The sequence below is a fragment of the Trachemys scripta genome, chromosome 8, assembly GCF_013100865.1.
Source record: "Trachemys scripta elegans isolate TJP31775 chromosome 8, CAS_Tse_1.0, whole genome shotgun sequence".
NCBI lineage: Eukaryota > Metazoa > Chordata > Testudines > Emydidae > Trachemys > Trachemys scripta.
This window is the reverse complement of record NC_048305.1, coordinates 106232124-106253282: the sequence shown is the minus strand read 5'-3', so window position 1 is coordinate 106253282 and position 21159 is coordinate 106232124. Positions and strand designations below refer to the sequence as shown.

Here is a 21159-nt window from a genome sequence, read left to right as displayed (position 1 = left end):
CATACAGATTTATGGGCTACACATCCCTTTAGCCAGCTTTGTAGGGCAAAGGGACCATTCAGGAGATTTGGCATTATTTGCAAGACTACCCCAACACAACTGGTACATAAATTTAATGTAATTTTAAATTAGATAGTCACTCTGCAGTTTGCCTTTGATGACCCGCAACAAGGAAACACTAGAGTTTGTGCCCTTTTGATTCCTTTCGACAAAGTATAAAGGGCCTGAAAGGTTTGGGTTTTTCCAAAAAAGAGTTTGCTTTTTCTCTCACCAGAGAAATTCAGGTCTTGTCCAAACGTTTTTTCCCCTGGAAAATAGCCTTAAGTGCTAGTTGGTATTGGATACAACATTGGATACGAAGTGAAGCAATTTGTATCCAGGCAGCTTAGAATAAACACTCATTTTACTAATACCTGACAAATAGCAGGAAGAAAAACCAACCAAACATGGCCTGGGCATTTCTGAGTTCTCCAAGGCTGATAGCAGGCCAGGGAAGGCAAGACTTCACCTTCCTGATCCTTCTAAGGTAAAGGCAGGCAGATTTTTTTAAACCCCTCCACTCTCCCCTTTTGGCTTCTATACAACTGCAAGCAGCAGAAGAGGGAACAAATCCTGTTTTCACTTCTCAGGCCATTTTTAAAGTGCAACCCTAACCTGAAAGCTAGGAAACGTAACCAAGGTTTCAATGCATTCTCTTTATTGGTAATTATGCCCTAGCCAGGAAGGCTCTAAATTGGCTTTTAGAACCCATTTTGATTGAGCAGATTTGACCTGGAGTCAGAACAAACATAGAAAACCAAGCTGCTCTGAAGAGCGACCTAAGGCGGGCGACAAAAATGTTTGCTCGGGAGTTAGAGAGTCATGATCCCCATTGCAATGGGAGAAGAAATTCACAAGTGAGAAAGCAACAGAGGGTCCTGTGGCACCTTTAAGACTAGCAGAAGTATTGGGAGCATAAGCTTTCGTGGGTAAGAACCTCACTTCTTCAGATGCAAGTTTTTGGCCTGGTCCACACTAACCCCCCACTTCGGACTAAGGTACGCAAATTCAGCTACGTTAATAACGTAACTGAATTCGAAGTACCTTAGTCCAAACTTACCGCGGGTCCAGACGCGGCAGGCAGGCTCCCCCGTCGATGCCGCGTACTCCTCTCGCCGAGCAGGAGTACCGGCATCGATGGCAAGCACTTCCGGGATCGATCTATCACGTCTAGACAAGACGCAATAAATCGATCCCAGATCGATCGCTTACATCCGGACCAGGAAGTAAGTATAGATGTACACTTAAAGGTGCCACAGGACCCTCTGTTGCTTTTTACCGATTCAGACTAACACGGCTACCCCTCTGATACAAGTGAGAAAGGCCATTACCTGTCAGCATATCTCAGGGTGTTTAAGGTGTACTCACACGAACTCATGCCTGGGGAAATCATTGCAATCTGAAAACAAATGGAAGATAATAAGCAGGTGTCAAGCTTTTGCTTACTGATAAATGCTTTGCCTGACAAGACAAAGGCTCTCTAGAAAGCAAAACTATTCCTAGAACACTGCACGAAGTTTTGACCGCTACAGAAAGTCTTAAAACTGGGAATTTGGTTTCTATTCCCAGCTCTGCCACTGGCTCATTTGGGCTTCTGAAAGGGCACTAATGTTCTATCAGAGTAAAATGCTGTCTCAGTCAGCATTCAGGAGTAAGTGCAAGTTTACTCAGCAATTTACTCTGGCCCTGCTCCCAGCGGTTACTCAGAAGCATCAGGGATTTGACTCAAGAAAGTTCACTAACTTTTATCCCTGTAAAGCTGTGGGATGGGCAGCAGATTTCACGGACTTTCTGGTTCATGTATTTATAAAGCAATATCTAAACCCTGAATGCACAGCCTTTCTGGCTCATCACCAGCCAAGAACCAGCTTTCTGATGCAAGGAAAGAAGGTAAACCTCTTTTCACTCGTGAAATTATCCAATTTGGCCTGCAGTCACCAAGACAAATATGAAACCACTGAGTCACTTGTCAGAGTTGGCCCACACTTTAAGTATTATGAACCTCAAAGATGATAAATTGATAGAGAATTAGAACATGCATTTTAAGGTGCCCACAAAGCATTTACACTTACCATACAGGTCCTGGAGTTTGCCCCTATGAATGAGTCTCTCAGCACCTGGGTCAGCTTGCTTTCCCTGAAAGGTGTATGAGATTTGTTCTGACCTAGTGCTCGGATACATTCCTGGAGGGGCAAAATAGATCCCATTAATGTAATGTCTGCCATCTTGGTTGACAAGTCTCCACAGAATAGTCAACTCTATTCTAGGTGTGCATGTGCCCGTGCCCACATGTGCGGCCGGAGATTTTTGCCTTAGTCTCTGTAGGGTTGGCTGTGGCACCCTCTTGAGTGCCATGTTCACGCGTCAGTATATTAGGTGCCGCCAGCCCTATGCCCCCTCCGTTCCTTCTTGCTGGCAACTCCGACAGAGGGGCAGGAGGGCAGGTAATGGAATGGACATGAGCAACACATCTTGAAAATTATATTGAGATATACCTATCTCAGAGCTGGAAGGGACCTTGAAAGGTCATCGAGTTCAGCCCCCTGCTTTCACTAGCACGACCAAGTACTGATTTTTTGCCCCAGATCCCTAAGTGGCCCCCTCAAGGATTGAACTCACAACCCTGGGTTTAGCAGGCCAATGTTCAAACCACTGAGCTATCCCTCCTCCCCCCCCACGAAAGGTAAGTAACTGTTTTTTCTCCGAGTGCTTGCTCATGTCGATTTTATCCTAGATGACTCTCAAGCAGTATCCCTGGAGGCAGGCTCAAAGTTCACGGTCGTCCGGTTTGCAACACTGCTCTGCCAAAGCCAGCATCGTCTCGGGCTTGCTGGGTAAGCGCATAATGAGATGTAAACGTGTGGCTAGATGACCAGGTAGCGACCCTGCAGATATCCTGAGTCGGCACTTGGGCTAGGAAGGCTGCTGCCGAAGCCTGCATCCTAGTCGAGTGAGCAGTCACAGTCACCGGTGGAAGCACTCGTGACGATGTATCCCATAATGCTTTATGGAAATCTGACATAACTGGAATGTTTTATGCTACATGTGCCATATAACATCTCTGTAAAGGTTATGGTCTACTGAATCTATTCATCTTATTTGTACACATCATTTTTGTACTTGAAATTATGAATATTGGCTGTATACTTGCTTGATTTCTAAGTAAGCTCTGTAAGGCATTTGGTCAGCTTCTTTAGAAAGGGATTTGCAAAGTTAAGTGCCCAATCAAGAAGCACTTAAAGAACAATGGATCTTGGAATGCTCCAATCCACATAAGGAGTCTACTTGAGAACGTTCAAGGTAGCAGGTGAACAATGGCTGCTACCTGCAGTTCTGAGTCATGCATGGACATGTGGCTTGCCCATGTGACTCCAAAACGCCATCTTTGAGCTGGACTTTGCATAGGAGAGAGTCTCTACCCACAAGAGAAAAAGTCTATTTAAACCCATGGGAGACCCCTGCATTTGGTCTTCAGCTGGCTAAAGAGAGCCTCTCCACGCCTAAAGATACCTGAAAGAAACTGGAACAAAGGGCAACAACTACAAGGGGTCTGAGTGACTGCTGGACCCAGACTAGAAGGAGATTAGTCTGTAAAAGGAAGCTTACTGTAACTGGTGAGGTTTTTATCTGCATTCAGTTTCTTACTGTATTAGACAGACTTGCTGGTTTTATTTTATTTTGCTTGGTAATTCAGTTTGTTCTGTCTGTTATTACTTGGAACCACTTAAATCCTACTTTCTGTATTTAATAAAATTACTTTTTAAATATTAATTAACCCAGAGTATGTATTAATACCGGGAAGGGGGTGGGGGATGGCAAACACTATCAGTGTATAGAGGGCGAACAATTTAGGAGTTTACCCTGTATAAGCTTTATACAGGGTAAAACGGATTTATTTGGGGTTTGGACGCCATTAGGAGTTGGACATCTGAGTGTTAAAAACAGGAACACTTCTGTAAATTGCTTTCATTTAAGCCTATAGCTGTTAGGGGACGTGGTTCAGATCCTGGGTCTGGGTTTGCAGCAGGCTAGCGGGTCTGGCTCAAACCAGGCAGGGCACTGAAGTCCCAGGCTGCAGGGCAGGAAAGCAAGGGCAGAAGTAGTCTTGGCACATCAGATGGCAGCCCCCAGGGGGTTTCTGTGATCCAACCCGTCACAGCACTTTTGCCAGCTCGTAGCAGTAGCGGATGCAGGCCATGATCCAGGATGTAATCCTCTGAGCAGACACTGGGCAACCTTTCATCCTGTCTGCCACTGCAACAAACACCTGCGTTGACTTATGAAACTGCTTAGTCCTGACGATGTAGAAAACAAGTGCCTCCTGACATCCAGAGCATGCAATTTGCACTTCTGTTCCAATTTATGAGGCTTTGGGAAGAAGAAAGGTAAGTATATGTCCTGGCCAGTATGAAACTGTGAAACTACCTTGGGCAGGAATGCTGAGTGCGGCCGCAGCTGGACTTGTCCTTGTATAACACCGTATAGGGCAGCTTCAAAGTAAGCACCTTGATCTCAGAGACCCAATGGGCAGACGTTATCGCGACCAAGAAAGAAACTTTCCAGGAGAGGAGGAGGGAGCAGGAAGCTAGAGGCTTGAAGGGAGGACCCATGAGCCACGACAGCACAAGGTTCAGGTCCCAGGGAGAGATAGGATCCCTGATGTGCGGGTAGAGGCACTCCAGACCTTTCAAAAACCAGGGGATTTGTAGGGAGGGGTTAAGGGGGTTCCCTAGCTTGTGTTTTTTGTTATGTTAGATCACGATTCCTACAGATGACTGCTTGTTTACTTACCTGATCAGTAGTCAGGGGTCACCAGTGAGGGTAGGTAGGTAGGTAGGTGGGTGTGTGGTCCCAGCTCTGTGCAGACAGCTGGCACGGCAGACCGTGAGTGAACTGTCCAATGACAAGAGCCGTTAAGAGACAAAGCCATCCAGCTAGGTTTATTGTCGACAAAGCATGGATATCCCACAGACTCTACTGGACCACTAATACATATATGCTCGTAACAACTGACCAGCTCAGTGAACGGCAGGACTTTCCGTTCCTCCCTAAGGCCAGACAAAGATACTTCCTTTGAGATACATCTTTATACCCCGAGACAAACAAGTTAGTTACTGCCCCCTGACATCATTAGTTATCACCCATCATCTTGTACATGTTGCTTCAATCAAAACCTCTCCTTTATATACTGTCATCCTGACCTTATCTTTTAGGAGGCATCAGCGTGTTCCTGTTATCCTTGGGTAATGTTTTTGTACTATCATTGCTATCGGGATGTTCTGGTACCACTTGATATCGGTTTGCATGAATACTCTGACTAGCACTTCTTAGGAATGTGTATTTCTGCAATATCAGCCCTGTTTTTGCCAGATTGTGAGCAGGTCTTGCCTCATATCAGGCCTCTAATACAAGGTGTTATGTCTCAGTCTCTCTTCCTACTACACCAGGGAGGGGACGATGGAGGCCAGGGAGACCATGCAAATCTTCAACTTCCTGAGAGACTTGAGGCATCGCAGGTCTAGAATGGGTCTGAGGCCCCCTTTTGCTTTGGGGAATAGGAAGTAGCTGAAGTAGAATTCCTGTCCCTTCATGTCCCAAGGGACCTCCTCCTCCACTACCCCCAGGTGCAGGAGGTTCTCGACCTCATGAGAAGGGTCCCTGAAGAGGGGGGGGTGAAAGGGAGGGGTGACCGAGGTGACCCGCGACCAGGCCGAATGGTAGGTACGAAGATGGTTGAGGAAAGAACAAGGTGGATCCGGGGAGTTGACCAGAACGTTGCTCTCAAGCACACCTTCAAAATGAGCGCTTCTGGCCCCTGGGATGTTTTAGGGGGCTGGGCTGCACAGGTTAGCGGGAGGAGGAAGGGCAGCAATGACTAAAGCTCGTGTCTCTATCCCTTCTCTTTGCAGCCCCCTGTCAAGGCTGCCAAGGCCTTGGTGGCAGCGGCCGGAACGGCTTCCTCAACGATTGCGGCGTACGCAGATCCAGGGAGCGAAGGGCAGCCCAAGTGTCCTTTAGGTCATGCAACCATGAGTCAGTCTGCTCTGTGAAGAGGCCATTCCCATCAAATGGGAGATCTTGAATTGACGCCTGCATTTCTTGGGACAGGCCAGCGGTCTGAAGCCAGGAGCTGCGCCTCACGACCACCACCAATGTGACCACCCTCGCCGCCAAGTCAGCTGCGTCCCACGCCATTTGAAGGGAGCACCTTCCTGCCACCCGACCCTCCCCCCCAGGGTGTCAAACTCCTGGGCCAAGTCCTGGGGCAGGGACTCATGGGACTTCCTTCGTAAGTTCAAGAAGTTAAAATTGTATCTGCCCAAGAGATCCTGGTGGTTTGCCACCTGGAACTGAAGGCTAGCTGTTGAATACAATTTCCTCCTTATTTTTGGGGGTTGAGCTGGTGGGCCCCTGCTTGTCCTTTTCGTTGCCCATCAAAACGGCCACCGAGCCTGGAAGTGGGGGGGATATGTAGGTAATCAAACCCTTTGGCAGGGACGAAGTACTTTCTCTCCGCCCTCTTGGAGATGGGAGGGATGGAGGATGCAGTTTACCAGAGGGTCTTGGCATTTTTTAAGATCACAACATGCACTGGTAGTGCAATACGGGCAGGGGTGGACACCGGAAGCACACTGGACAGGGCGTCCGCCAGCTTGGCCATCTCCTCCACCTCTAGGCCCAAGTTGTTGGCCACCCATCGAAGCAGGGCCTGGTGCTCTTCAAAATTGTCTGGTGGGCTGGCCCTCCAAGACCCCGCCACCACCTTATCAGGGGAGGATGACAGCGACAACTGTATTGCCGGGGGAGGCCCCGGGGAATCATCCCCCATGGGGGAAAGAGGGCTTCAGGATGGGCACTTTCTCCTCTACCCTGAACACCAAATGCGCTTCGCGCTCCAAACCTGGTGCTGTCAACTGTTGCTCCGAGGTGGCGGCCAATGAATGGTGCAAAGGGGGAATCGGTATCACAGGCATGCCCCACACACGCCAATAGGACCATGGTGTTGGCCACTGGCCATTTTGCTAAGGCGGCATCACAGAGGTCGACGCAGCCTCCAGTGCCCAATCGCGCTGGTGATGCCTCGCTGAGTGGCTGAACTCCCTCTGTGCCAGAGGAAACCCCTTCCGGTAACCACGGTGGGGCTGTTGATGCCTGCGTCTGTTGGCTAACCATCACCGCTGGAGACCAGTGCTTGGATTTCTAGGACTGGTGCCGGGGGGACTGATAATGCAATGGAGATTATTCCCACAATGTGGGGGATGGGGCTCCGCTAAGAGGGCAACTGGTGGGAGAGTGAACAGTGCCAGTGAAACTGACTGGTGCTGCCCCCTAGTTGACCCACGTCAAGAGGGCGGAGACTGCAATTGTGGTGCTGGTGATCTTGGGCGAACCACCAAGGACCTGGGTGGCGAAGCTGGAGATCTGTGGCATGGAGTAGGAGAGCACTGCCTTGGCTTTGGGGATCAGCAGCACTCAACTGCCCTCTGGGGCGTCCTGATGGCTGGCTTGCCCTCGAAGGGAGCCTTTGCCACTTCCTGCAGCACAGACAGTGCAGTCAGCACTGATAGAGGCCTCTGCTCTTTAGGCACCAGTAGAGTCTGGGAAGGAGTCGGCCCCACCACAAGTCTGGGTCCCCTGCAGCTCCTGGGAGTCAATGGTGGATCCCTTGGGGGGCTAGGGGCCCTGATTGGGGAGGCATGTCCATGTGGCTCCAGTGTGGGCGGGCAGCCTGAACTGGGACCTTTGCCTGATACCCCATGGTCTTTCTTGCCTGGTGCCGGGGAGACATGCTTCTTGGCCTTCTTTTTGGGCACCAGTGATGGAAAGTGGTGCTGGGCTGATCCCGGTACGCTACACACTGAGACTGAAGTACTAGGGGTAAAGTCTGGACAGGAAGGCTTGGAAGCCAGGCAAAGAGCAGTCTCCATGAGGAGGGCCCTCAGATGGAGGTCATGCTCTTTCTTGGTCCTGGGCTGAAAGTTTTTGCAAATGCAACACTTGTCCTTCACATGCGACTCCCCCAAGCACGTCAGGCAGCTGCTCTGGGGGGTCACTAACAGGCATAGGCCTGTTGCAGTCCAAGCAGAAATCCTCATTGGGACTCTACTATAAACAAATTATTTACACAGTCCTAAGGCTCGAAGTCAGAAGGGACGAAAAACTGCTAGCCAAGGAAAAGGCGCTCTGACTAGCCACCACGGGCGGTAAGAAGGAACTGAAGGGGTGTAGGGCTGGCGGCGCCTAATATACCAATGCAGGAGCGTGATACTCAAGAGGGCACCACAGCCGACCCCCTGGATACCTCTAAGGCAAAAATCTCTGACAGCCGTGCACGTGGGCACACGCACCTAGAATGGAATAGACATGAACAAGCACTCTAAGAACTAGTCAATAATAAGCTATTGTAGCAGCAGCTAGAGGACTCAAGCAGGGTCAAAGCCACATTCTGCTAAGTGCTATACAGACACAAAGGAAGATATGGCCCCTGCCTCAGAGCTTCTAGCTATTGGACTCTTACAGGAACACTTTAGGATTGTCTAACTGCTTGGATTTTTAAATACACTACTTGGGTAGCACTTCAGAGAATGTTCTAGCAGTCCCTGGGCCGACAAGGTTTAAGCTCAGAGGGGGAGCTGTGTTAGTCTGGATCTGTAAAAAGCAACAGAGAGTCCTGTGGCACCTTTAAGATTAACAGATGTATTGGAGCATAAGCTTTTGCGGGTGAATACCCACTTCGTCAGACGCATGTTTAAGCTATTAGACTCCTGACAAAAGGATTCTGAATGGAAAGACTGGCAGCATAACTTTCAATGTACAGAGTTGGCCTCCTTTGAGGACTGTCCATTTAAAAAAAAGACTAAAAAAGCATCCTGTAAGGAACAGCCCTGCATTGCAAGAAGATGGATTAGATAATCCAATAGCATTTCCATCCAACCTTTGCTGATTCACATTGACATTGCTCTGAGTTATACTCTACCTTCAAAGCCAGAAGGCTCTTGTTTATTTCTGCCCCTTCCATGCGTGTCTGCCGATCAGCACTAGAAGTATCTGCACCTCTCTCATTTCCAGCTAAGTCGACTAAGGAAAATTTGCCATGTAATTTCCCTCTTCTGCGTAGTAGGATTTGGAAGCAGGCATGTGACCGTGAGGAGCTAGAGTTTGCAAAGGTCTGTCCAGATGTCCTACAGTGGAGATATAGATGAAGTTTATTACAATTTTAGATATCACAAAGCATCTTTCATGCCTAGCTCCCCAGCACTAAGCAAGAACATTCATAAGCTATTCACAAATGAAGTCAGTAAAAAGTCTAGTTTATCTGCTTGGTTTTAACAAAAACTTCCAGACATTAATACAACTGAATTAAAAAAAAAGTCATTTCATTATTCCCACAGCTTGATTTAATCAAGCCCTAATCCTTCTCTGCCATACTCCTTTGCAGACACTCCCATTATTGGCTGCACTTTGAGACTCAAATCAAACATCTCTTGAAGAGACTTTGAAGCTGTATATGGAGGCTGTCACTATTACTAAGGAACATTTTTCCAGATTGCATGGAGAAAAATGCTTCAGAAAGCAGTTTACCACCAATCCCAACTAGTAACAGGAAATACATCAACCCCTGTGCCTCAGAAGTCTGACCTTGATGTTTTGTAGTTTGAGTGTGCACTGCCAGCAATTAGAGATGTCTCAGGGTACAGAATCAGCTTGCCTAGCTAGAATGCCTCTGACTGACTACACTCCGATTCCTTACAGGTATTTAATGCCTAGAATGATACCTGCCCTCTCTTGAAGCCTTATAACCCTCATTCCGTTTCCCTACCATTTATACCCTGGAATAGACCACACACCATGCCATATCATGTTTTGTGTTTACACTGCAAGATGAGACAGGTTCCTTATTTTGGAACAGTTTACCCATTGTTTAGTACCATTCACACTTGGGTACCAGTCAAGTTAGTCCAGCAGTTAATGCTATCTGATGCACTGTAGATGCTCTGAAATCCTTAAAAAGATTTTTAAGTATGTTAATTAATAACCCCTGGAGGGTTGACAGGTCCAGATTTGGTTTGCTGCAGGACAGCACTACACGTTTTCAGCAAGTATATGGTGTGATCCTAAGAATCCCTCAATGCTAGCTGGCAAAGGGCTCTCTGTTCTGTCAGCAACTCCTATCAGGCCTGACAAACCCACTACACCTAACACACTGCTTTCAGAGTATTTACCCAAGAAGAGTATTGTGCAGTATCAAATGGAATCGGATGACACACTGGTCAGCACTATTGTTGTGCAATGTATGCACTGACACTACGTGATGAATTGTGTGTGCCTACTGATACTATGCTTTAAAATCTGTAACTAAACAAAGAAAAACAGATTCTCTTCCAGACAGGAGGGAAGGCAAGTCTCTGTACAATGCAAATTAAGCATGGTAAAGCTGACACAAAGGAAGCCCCATTTGCATGCAGCGTCAACAGGAAAAACAGGTTGATGGGGAGGGGATGTGAACTCAACATAGCACCAGCATACTAGAGAACAAGCAACTGGGAAGAAGTCTGATTCGGGGGTGCATTTCAAAGATTTACTGGACTACCGAAGAAGGGAAAAGAACCCCTTTGTAGGACACAGGAGGATTCATGAAAATCTGGACCCTGGTTATGGACTGAAAACCCAGCAGCTCTGTCAAAGACGGAATTCTGGAGAGGACCGCTAGTTGTTTGAATAGGAAAGGTAACCATTATTCAGTGTACACTTAGGATTGCATTTGATATTTTGTTTTATTTGTAACCTGATCTTAATATTCTTACTCAACTACTCATGTGAATCTCTGTTCTTTATTAATAAACTGATTCTTTTTTGTATTATAACTACATCTCAGTATTGTGGTATTAAGCAAAGTGTGAATCCTATATTGAATCAAACAATTCCCTTTGGGAGAGACAGCAGACTTGGTAATTACTGTGCATGGGACCGGACACTACAGGCTGATACTTCTGCGGTGCACCTAATAGCCTGCAAAGCAAAACAGGACTGGCAGAATCCTGAGGAGAGCATGAGTGGTTGAAAGGCTGGTTGTGTACAAGAGCTGACACCCAGCTACCACAAGATAAACTCCCTCATGTCAGAGGCTGGAGATAAAAAGGTGACATACAATCCTGGGCATGCTGAGACAGGGTCACATATGGGTGTGGACATTTAGCATGATGGTAGATAAGCTACCTTCATAACCCCACCCTCCCCTGACCTCCATTACCATCTACACTCTGAAAAGGCTGGCAAGTTCCCCTCCCACCTTTAGGGAGACAAAGAAACTCTTCATAACATATTGCTGTGGGAAGTATTAGAGTTTGGAAAGATTTAAAAAAAATTCAATTGTCAAGTTCAGTTGAATGTGTTTAGGGAGTTCTAGACTAAGAATGGGTTAGGGTAGATCAATGCAGATATTCAGTGTGATACACAAGGCCTGCTCTAAACTAAGTTTTGTATTGCACTTCTAGCCTCTTCAGAGTCATGACAAGATTGCTTGCTACTGAACTGGAGGAAAAACTTCTCTAAAAACTCAACTAGCTACCAAAGGGGAGCTTCACAGAGAAGCCACCACAACATGTGGAATCAGCAGTGCACAGCCATGCTGTCACCACTGTTTTTTCAACCCTGGTATAGGAAGAGCCTTCAAGAGTTCGGATTTGTTCCATGACCAGCAATTTGCATTAGACAGTCCTTGCCTCCCACTCAGAACCCTGTAGTGCACAGGTGCTGTCCCAGACATCCCATGGTACTGTTAACCAGACAGTTATCTTGATAGGTTTTGAATATTACGCATGAGCTAGCCATGTTTAAAACCTATTGTAAGACACCCATGTCCATGCTTTCCTATCTCTGGGATTGGGTCTACTGGCTGATTCTCTTCCTCTCCCTTAGAGTCAAGGTGCTGAGTCACGTGCTCGTTATTGGGGGACAATGTTCATTACCCCTTATTTTAAGCCTGGCTATATAGATATCCTACAAAAACTTGTAATAGGAAATAAAGGCTGGAAAGCTAAAAAAACATTAAGGAAGCAGAAGCCCAGGGAGACAAACCTGCAGGCACTGCCCATCTCGATCATTCTGATCACATCATCTGCACAGCTGACTTGTCTTTCTTGGAGGCCAACCACTTGGACCTGCTGCTTTCCATCCTCAAGCACTCGGAGTTTTGCCTTCTTATTCAAGAGATCAAACACCTGTATTTGAGCAAAGAGATGGAGAGGCACACGTAAAGACTCTATTTCACAGTTTCCTCGTTTAAAGGACAGGTACATAGCATGGAATTATGCATTCGAGAAATGCATACTCCAGGACTTTCCAATTCAATACCAGAGGCACAAAGGGCCCATGATCCAGCAATGACATGCAGATAGCTAAATAAAAATCGTACCATGTATCAAATGCAGAGTCAAAAAACTCAGGATAAAGTCAAGACACGAGATCTCACCTTTCCATTATATATTTCAAAGAATGTCACATAGACCTCCAGGTCTTGATTCCTGTACCTGGGTTGGCTTTGAAGGAGGAAGACATCGCGTGCTGATGGGGAAAGGAAGAAAAAAAAAAAAACCAACATGACCTAACCAGATTTTAGAGCAACAATTTCAGCTGCCTCTGGGACTCTGCCCCTTCCAAAGTGCTTCACAGCAAGGCAGTTATAGTATCTAGTAGCTGGAATGACAAATGCCCCAGCCAGATAGTAGTGGAGTTATCTGAACAGTAAGACACCTCCAAGTGAATCTGATTTCAGCTGTGTCCTCATTAGGACTGAAAAAAGAAAGGGATTATGGGAGCTGCTACTTCTGAAGTTATCAGTGAGCAACTATTTTATTTTCTGGCTTGGTTAACACAGACAAGTTTTAACTTGGCATAACATTACAATCCTCTATAGCTTTGAATCACTTGGTTGTTTTGGTTTTTTTAAATAGAGTGTTATTAGTTGGGATTCCTAGACAAGGAGACTTGCAGGTAGAGTTCAAAACTAGAATCTTCCTCTATTTTCTGAAAGGGAGAGTTCAAAAGTAAATCCAACTCCTTCCACCACTCCCGTCCCCCCCCCCCAAAAAAAAAAACAAAAAAAAAAAAAAACACACAACTAACTTTCCTTCAGGGCCAAGCTATTACTACTAATTTGCTAGGAACCAGCACTACCCTACGCACATTAAACAAACATTAAGCAAAGAACATAGGTCTCTGCCTCAGAGAGCTGGTTTTGATCTTGATTAATTTTTTTTGCTCTAATAAAAGTTACTGTTAATACCATTATATCCAGAAGCTATATATTGGGTAATATCTATAGTTGGTAATTTACATAAATATTGCAACTAAATTTGTCAGTGCTTATTGGGGACAACATGATAATAATCAGGGTTTATAGGAATTCTTTAAATATTTATTCATAAAGAACTTTATATAAAATAAAGGCCTTATGGACTTTACTAAATGTGTGAGAAGTTATTGAAGTCTTTTATGAAGGAAAATTACTACACACAACTTGGATTTGAAAACAAAGAAGAGTCAGCTTACATGCAAAAGCATATATCCCCTTTGAGACATTCTGAGTTTTCCCGGAGAAGTCGCCTCCCATAGTCTATTTAAAAAAAAAAAAAAAAGCAGCCATTATAAATAGCAAGCCAAGTTATCACTCAACTGTAGTTCCAACAATATTCTAGAAAAAGAGTCCACATGAACAGCCTGTGAGCTCAATGGACTATTTAGACATGATGCTACGCAATGTAATTCAGGATAAAACTACAGCTTGATGTAGTTTAGTTCCAAGCATTCAAAATGAGTTAACACGTCAGTGTGACAACCACGTTTTTCCCAGCACCTAGGACAGTAGTTTCCAAACTGTGGCTTGCAACCCCAAATTAGGATTATCTTTCAGGTTCCCAAAAAGAGGACACTGCAGAGGGGATGCCTGTGGCCTCACTCTCGAGGTGGGGGGCAATGTCGCTCTTGGTCATGGTGGCTGGCGCAGGCCTGGGATATAATGACAGCTATCTCCCCCTTCCCATGGCAGGAAGCCAGAGCCAGGATGGGTAGGATCCGGCAGCTGTGGACACAGCAGGAGAAATCATTCAGGATGCAGAGCCAGCTCTTTCGGAGGTGGTGGAATCTCCATCCTTAGAAGTTAAGGTCAGGCTTAACAAAGCCCTGGCTGGGATGATTTCGTTGGGGATTGGTCCTGCTTTGAGCAGGGGGTTGGACTAGATGACCTCCTTAGGTCCCTTCCAATCCTGATATTCTATGATATGGTAACCCTACTCCAAGTGCAGTCATGCCATCAGCACGTGGGGTCATAGCAATCCCTAATGTGTGGAGGACACTATTTGCTCTGCACAAAGTCACTTCACATGTACAGTGTGTGTGAGGTCACACTGTGCAGAGGGTATCATTTTGGAGAGCATGTATGTAGTGCATATATATGATGCACGAGAGGCCACACTGTGTGGAGTGCATCATTCTGCTCTACAAAATTGTGTCCTTCATGCCATCTGAGGTCCCAGGAAGAAATAATTCATTAAAATGGGGTCATGCCAGCAAGGAGCTTAGGAACCCCTGGCCTGGGACAAAGGGACCCTCTAGGTGCTATGAAATGTAATGGGAAGTCACATGAGTTCCAGCCAACTATTTATCTACAAGCAAGAATTTGGGATCTTAGCAATGTAACCTGACTTCCTCTGTTCAGAGAGGAAAAAAATTGCACTCCAAGATAGCAAAATTTTCCATGTGGCATTGAAAAGGCAGAATTCACTTTGTTTCCAAACCTGGCAGAACCTTGTTAGTGTCACTGTGACTATCATCTTGCTCATCCATCCACAATACTTTCAATTCCAACAAAACGAAGGGAGCTGCTGAAGTTAATTGCTGTAACCGTTATTAACACTACACCCTCTAAAGCCTGGAACTAAAGTTATTTAATATAAACCATTAGCCTAACAAGATCCAGTATCTTAGTCTGCCAGGGTTCAATGTACAGTACAAGTCCTTCCACAAACAGCCATTTTTTTCCAGCACTAGTTCTGATCCTGGATCAGTGATCAAACATGGAAAAATGTAGTTTTCTTACCTATAATTTGTACCTAGATCTCCTAGCAGAACCTACTTAGCTGAAGATCACTGCTGGGACAGACCTGCCCATTCCACACTAATTGAAGTGGCCTAAGCTCTTTGCCTGTGAAATCAGACTCTGCCGCTGGACTGTAGCAGCACCAAACTGATGACCAGGAAGTTTTTAGATGAAGCCAATAAACCTCATTTTATAGGTGTGAACATTTATGAGCCCATTGAATTCAATCAATAAGGTATATAGGGAGTGGCCACAACCAGGGATCACCTCCATTATGAGAAATAAAAAAAGTTGCAAAAGGAGTTGTTTTCTTTGCATGTCTGGGTAACACCAATGGGAAGTAACAAGCCACAAGACAATTCCTAGGCTACTTTTTGGACCTTTATCTTCCTTAGCATCAATCTTTTATACCAGGATTAGTCATGTGTCTAATCAACTGGTACTAACCAATTAGAGGTTTGAGTTAGACCACTCTGCTACATGACCTGGGGAAAATCATTACTAAAAAACACAGACCTGAGGGGAGAGAAATTCAGACTTAGCTTCCAATAATTGGAAAGCTACAGGGGAAGGAAACAGGTTCCAGTTACTGAAAGTCTAGTGTTGAGTATCCTGTAGGTAAAAAAAAAAGTGTCCACACTAGCAAGGTCTCCACAATCTAAAAGCTGGTGTGATGGAGGCAGTGAACCAGGACCAGAGTGTGATGCCATAGAACATCTGCAGAAAGTCTGAAGGGAAAGAGAAAAGCTTAAGATACCTAACTCCCAGCAACCAAGATCTGCCCACTCCACAAGCAATATCCAGATCAGGGGGTATTCGTGTACGAGACGAAGCTTATTTTTGTAAGTGTATTAAGTATTACTGGAAGAGCTGAGAGAGTCTTTAAAGTGTACATCTTCAAAATATGATACAAACAATCCTTACACCTTTGAGTAGGCTAGTCCCCCATTTCACAGGCTGGGGAACGGAGACAGATTGAGACTTGCCTGAGGTTAGGGACAGAGCCAGGATTACAAGTCAGCAGGGCCTGGTCTTCAACCACTAAATAACACTGACAGAGTCAGCCTCATGACTGTCTGTGCAATACGAAAGGAAGCAGCTATTCGCTTACTGAAGTTTTAGTGGTTACTAACACCTCTTGGTAAGATAAGTGACCTCTCTCCATTATCATTTCAAAAGGATGATCAAAAACCAAGATCCAAATGCTGGATGAAAGGCTATTTATCTTAAATATCCCAAAGTGCTTTAATCAGTTTATCTAAACAGATATCTGAGGCCTTTAGAAGACAGCCAGTCAGTCACTTACATGTGTTTTGCCGCTGCCAGTTTGCCCATACGCAAAACACGTAGCCTTTCCACCCTCAAAGATGGTCTGTACAAGAGGCCTCGCAGTGAACCTAGGAATTCAAAAGTATAAAAATAAAGCACAAAGAAAGGAGGCAGACACCTGACTAGCGCATACTTGGCTTCAGCAATCACTATATATCTAGAATCTTCAAATAATTCCCAGAAATCCCAACAAATGGAAGTGGATCCAGTAGTAAACATTAAGATCAGACAGAAACCAAGCTAAGGGCTCCTGTTAGATGTTTCACAGTCCACTGGTCTCTACCAAAACCAAATATGGTTAGCTGTATTGTAAACTATCAATCCCTTTAAACTAAGACAATCTGAGGTAATAACTCTTTAAATTTTCATTGTGACCATGTTAGTCCTGTGCTGCTCACACCCACTATGTAAGAAGTGGCATTACCTATAAACCACTTCATTGGAAGCAGTTTCATCAAATGAAAAATCAAATCTAAATGCCTGGGTCTCCAGATATTTTGTTAGGTCCACTTTCAACTTCGGCTCATGCACCAGCAGGACACACTTGCTGGGAACTGTAATCACATCACATTCCTTCTTGTGAAGTTCTGTTGATAGAAAAAATATTTGTAACATGAATGAGTGATGTCAAACTGGCGTCAGAGTCCAGGCTAAATTTTGCCAATACACATGCACACTTACCTTGCTTATTTAAAGGGCGCTTCCTTACACAAACACAGATCCTGCGCTCTTCTATCTTTAAGAGAAGGATAGGTTACCGAAAGACTGAATCCAGAGTATCCCTATTCCCCCCCAACCACACCTGTGCTAAATCAGTGTCGCAGTGGAGGCTGTAAGGATACAAGGGCCTGGTCGACACTACAGCGTTAGGTTGACGTAAGGCAGCTTACGTCAACCTAATTATGTCAGCGTACATAATACAGCCTCTCTCCTGCCAACACAAGTGCCCTACTACACCGACATAACTCCATCAAGAGGTCAAGAACTGACATCTCCACAAGAGGTGCAGGGATTATGTCGGTGTAGTTCAGGTGACAGTGTCCCTGTAAAAACTTTTACTTGCATCTATTGGCTGTCATTCTTGTCAATTTCATGGCTCCATACTCTGCAGCCAGGCTGCTGCCTGCTCTCTGTTCCAAGCTGGGCTGCCACAGCGGGCTTCCCGGCTCCCTGCTGGGAATGGGGCAACCAACTGGACACCGGGTGCAGATCTCCCTGCCGGAAGCCCAGCTGTCCCCCACGGCTCCCCAATAGGAACGGAGTAACTACAGCAGGCTCCAGGCATAGATCTCCCCGCCCAAAGCCCAGCTGCCCTCCTGGGGTTTCAGCCCCTGCTCCCCACCAGGAGCACAGCTATGCCTGGCAGGGAGCTCTGCACCTCGAGTCCGGTTAGCTGCCATGCCCCTGGCGGGGAGCCGAGAGGCCTGGTGTGATTGCCCCATTCCTGGCGTGGAGCCAGGGGGAAGAGGAAAGGGGCAGCATGGCAAGGAGCTGAGAGCCCTGACTCTCAGCCCCCCACATTGTCCCCTTAAGTCAGTGAAAGTGCTCAAGGTGAGGACGCACACCACTGACTGAAGGAAGGTAGTGTGAACATGAACTACCACAGTAATTACTGCCATGCCTGTAAGTTAGCCTAACATAGGTCAACTTAAGTCAATAGCATAGAAACAGCCAAATGTCCCTCCCCATCACTATTCTGTGAATACCACCAGAGTTTTCTCTAACACTACTGATCAGAGCAATTGCTGGCAGGTTATCCACGACCATATCCTGTTATTGCAGAACACTCACCCTGCTGCAAATATTGTAAGATCTATACACAGTGTGCGGGGCTAATGAGAGCCTGGTCCAAAACAGATTAAAAATCCAAACAGACATGATATTTTGCAATGTTTATAATCAATGTGCCAAATTCAGCCCTCCAGTAGCTCCCCTGATTTCAGTGGGACACTAAGGTTGAATTTGGATGTAATAACTTTGCAATATGCAAATCTGGTCAACTACATAGTGACCTCACTAGATCAGAGCTCTTCATTAACACTGCAGTAAGTTTGGACTTCAGAGATTCCTAGCTATAGGATCATTTTGTTTGGGAAAGACCACATTCCGCATATGTCACTGGCTGAGCTGAGCCGAGCCAGAAGAGGTATTTAAAGAATTTGTTGACTGGGCAAATCCCTATTCTGCAGTTTAGTGGCATTTACAACATCACCACTTCGTTTTCAGCCTCCTCATGTTAGAGGCACTTGACCAACATGTCAAGAGTTTGGAACATGGGTTGACAGCTAGCAAGCTACGTTTTACTTCTCCAGACTCAAGTTTTGTCACTGACAGATCAGAGTAATATTTTTCCGAGGGTGGGATGATACTTCAGTTATTCTGGCATTTAATGTAGCCTTAACTCCAGTGGTGGCAGTTTCCACCACCATCTTCACAGCTTGTTCTGCTGATCTGCTTTGAACTTGCATTTTCCATGTTGTAGTGTGAACTCAATACTAAGCCATGATGTAGCGCTGTTCCTGCTTATCCATACCTACACCAAGTTAAACTAGGCAAGTCAAGGTATTTCTGGTTAGGTCTTCAATAATGACTATCAAAGCACTAGTGTTCAATGAGTAAAAAAAAAAAAAAAAAAAAAAAAAAACAGGCGATATTGGTACGTTGCAGTCAAGAATTCCAAATATTTACTTACTGGGTCATTCATAGATATTGGTTGGCAGTCTAAAGTAGCTCTGAATTCCTTGATCATCCGTGCAAACTCCCAGTTTGGACAGCTGCTATCAAATTCCTGCAAAGCAATGACAGGCATTAGCGTACTTTATCAGTATATTGTTACTCTGCCCTCATGCTGCAAAGACATGTGAAAGACTCTGCATCTAGAAGTAACCTGATGGAATGATTAGGACTCAATCTCATTTTGCTTGGAAGGGGGAAATCTTCCTATACGGCAGGAGGGACAGAGCTGAAGGAGTTTTCAGTACTCATTTCAACTGCGGATAAGCACACCTCCTCTCTACCCATCCATTGCCTTCTCTCACATTTCTCCATTTGTACCCCAATTTTCCTCTCTGTAGTACCAAATCTGTGTGCTGTGTCTGCGTTGTAGCACCTCAATCAAGCTGGGAAGTTTACTCTGACTGCCATACTGATGAGTTTCAAGACTTGACAATGCAGAACAGTAAGAGCATTACGTTTTAAGCATAGTAAATTCCTCCCCGTGCGTAGCGAGAAGAGAATAAGAATACCGCATTATGTCTGCATTCCCTGAGGTAGATTCACAGGACAGGGAAGAGGAGAGACCATTCAACAGTAATCTAGGATTATCTATGGGCCGATTACTTTGTCATCAGCCTACGCTACCATTTGTCAATGAGTTCCAGTATTGCAATTGTCACCACTCCTCTTTTCCATTGCTAGTGGCTAATCATTTTGTTCAATTTATGCTTAGTTCAATGATCCAAAAAGTGATTAAATCTGTTTCAGTAAAATACTGTGATAGTTTCAATAACATTGTGTTCAGTTCTGGGCTTCAGGAAAGATGTGGACAAATTGGAGGAAGTCCAGAGGAAAACAACAAAAATGATTAAAGGTCTAGAAAATATGACCTATAAGGAAAGATTAAACAAGCCCAGTTTTGTCAGTGAGGAGAAGAGAAGACTGAGGGGGAACATGATAACAGTCTTCAAGTACATAAAAGGTTGTTATAGAGAGGAGGAATTATTCTTCATATCCACTGAGGAGAGGACAAGTAGTAATGGGCTTCAGTTGAAGCAAAGGAGTTAGGAAGTTTTTCCTATTGTCTAACTGTAAGGGTAGTTAAGCAGTAGAACAAAATTACCAAGGGAAGCTGTGGAACCTCCCTCATTGGAGGTTTTTAAGAGCAGGTTAGACAAACACCTGCCAGGGATGGTCTAGATCAGTGGTTCTCAAACTTTAGCAAGCGGAGGACCCCCATTTTGATTTAAAAATTTTCAGGGACCTCCAAACCTCACCAGTCAGCCCCAGACCCCACCCCACCCCTTCCCCCAAGGCCCCACTCTGGCCCCACCCTCCATTCACTCCATCCTCCCCTCCCTCTGTTGCTCGCTCTCCCCCACCCTCACTCACTTTCACCAGGCTGGGGCAGTGGGTTGGGTGCAGGAAGGGGTGAGGACTCCATCCAGGCAGTGCTTACCGCAGGTGGCACCCGAAAGTGACCGGCACATCCCTCTGGCAGTGGCTCTTAGGCAGGGGGGCTAGGGAATCTCCACATGCTGCCCTTGCCTGCGGGCACCACCCCTGCAGCTCCCATTAGCCGCAGTTCCCGGCCAATGGGAGCTGTGGAGTCAGCACTCGGGGTGAGGGCAGCATGCGGAGACCCCCTGCCCCCCTGAAGGGGGGCAGGGATATGCCAGCCACTTCTGGGAGCAACGCGGAGCCAGGACAGGCAGGGAGCATGCCTTAGCCCCGCCGGACTTTTAGCACCTAAAATCTCCCAGCTTGCCTTCAGTAGCCTCTGGGAGATAGAGTCTGATTCCAGTAGACTCCTGGCGAAACTGAGAGGGTGGAACCCTAGCTGATCAGTGGGGCCAGCAGCCCTGGACAGGATTCTGCTCCCTCCCCCAACTGCTCCCCATCCCTGCTCCTCCCCCTCCCTCCCAGTGCCTCCTGCACACTGGGAAACAGCTGATCAGTGGGGCCAACAGACTCCCTGG

At 46.0% G+C, this 21159-nt stretch overlaps 1 protein-coding gene across 3 annotated transcripts in view; it reads right to left on the bottom strand.

Annotated features, from left to right (window-relative positions):
* KIF2C (kinesin family member 2C) overlaps nucleotides 1-21159 on the bottom strand; it is a 44493-nt gene that overhangs the window by 10161 nt on the left and 13173 nt on the right. For all 3 annotated transcript variants that reach the window (XM_034779519.1, XM_034779518.1, XM_034779517.1), the window contains 10 exons: nucleotides 19158-19253; nucleotides 17147-17201; nucleotides 16890-17052; nucleotides 16443-16533; nucleotides 13591-13654; nucleotides 12512-12603; nucleotides 12118-12260; nucleotides 9017-9221; nucleotides 2112-2222; nucleotides 1371-1438 (listed from right to left, as the gene is read on the bottom strand). In XM_034779519.1, coding sequence (XP_034635410.1) covers nucleotides 1371-1438; nucleotides 2112-2222; nucleotides 9017-9221; nucleotides 12118-12260; nucleotides 12512-12603; nucleotides 13591-13654; nucleotides 16443-16533; nucleotides 16890-17052; nucleotides 17147-17201; nucleotides 19158-19253 — 1088 coding nt within the window. The remainder of the gene's footprint in view (nucleotides 1-1370; nucleotides 1439-2111; nucleotides 2223-9016; nucleotides 9222-12117; nucleotides 12261-12511; nucleotides 12604-13590; nucleotides 13655-16442; nucleotides 16534-16889; nucleotides 17053-17146; nucleotides 17202-19157; nucleotides 19254-21159) is intronic.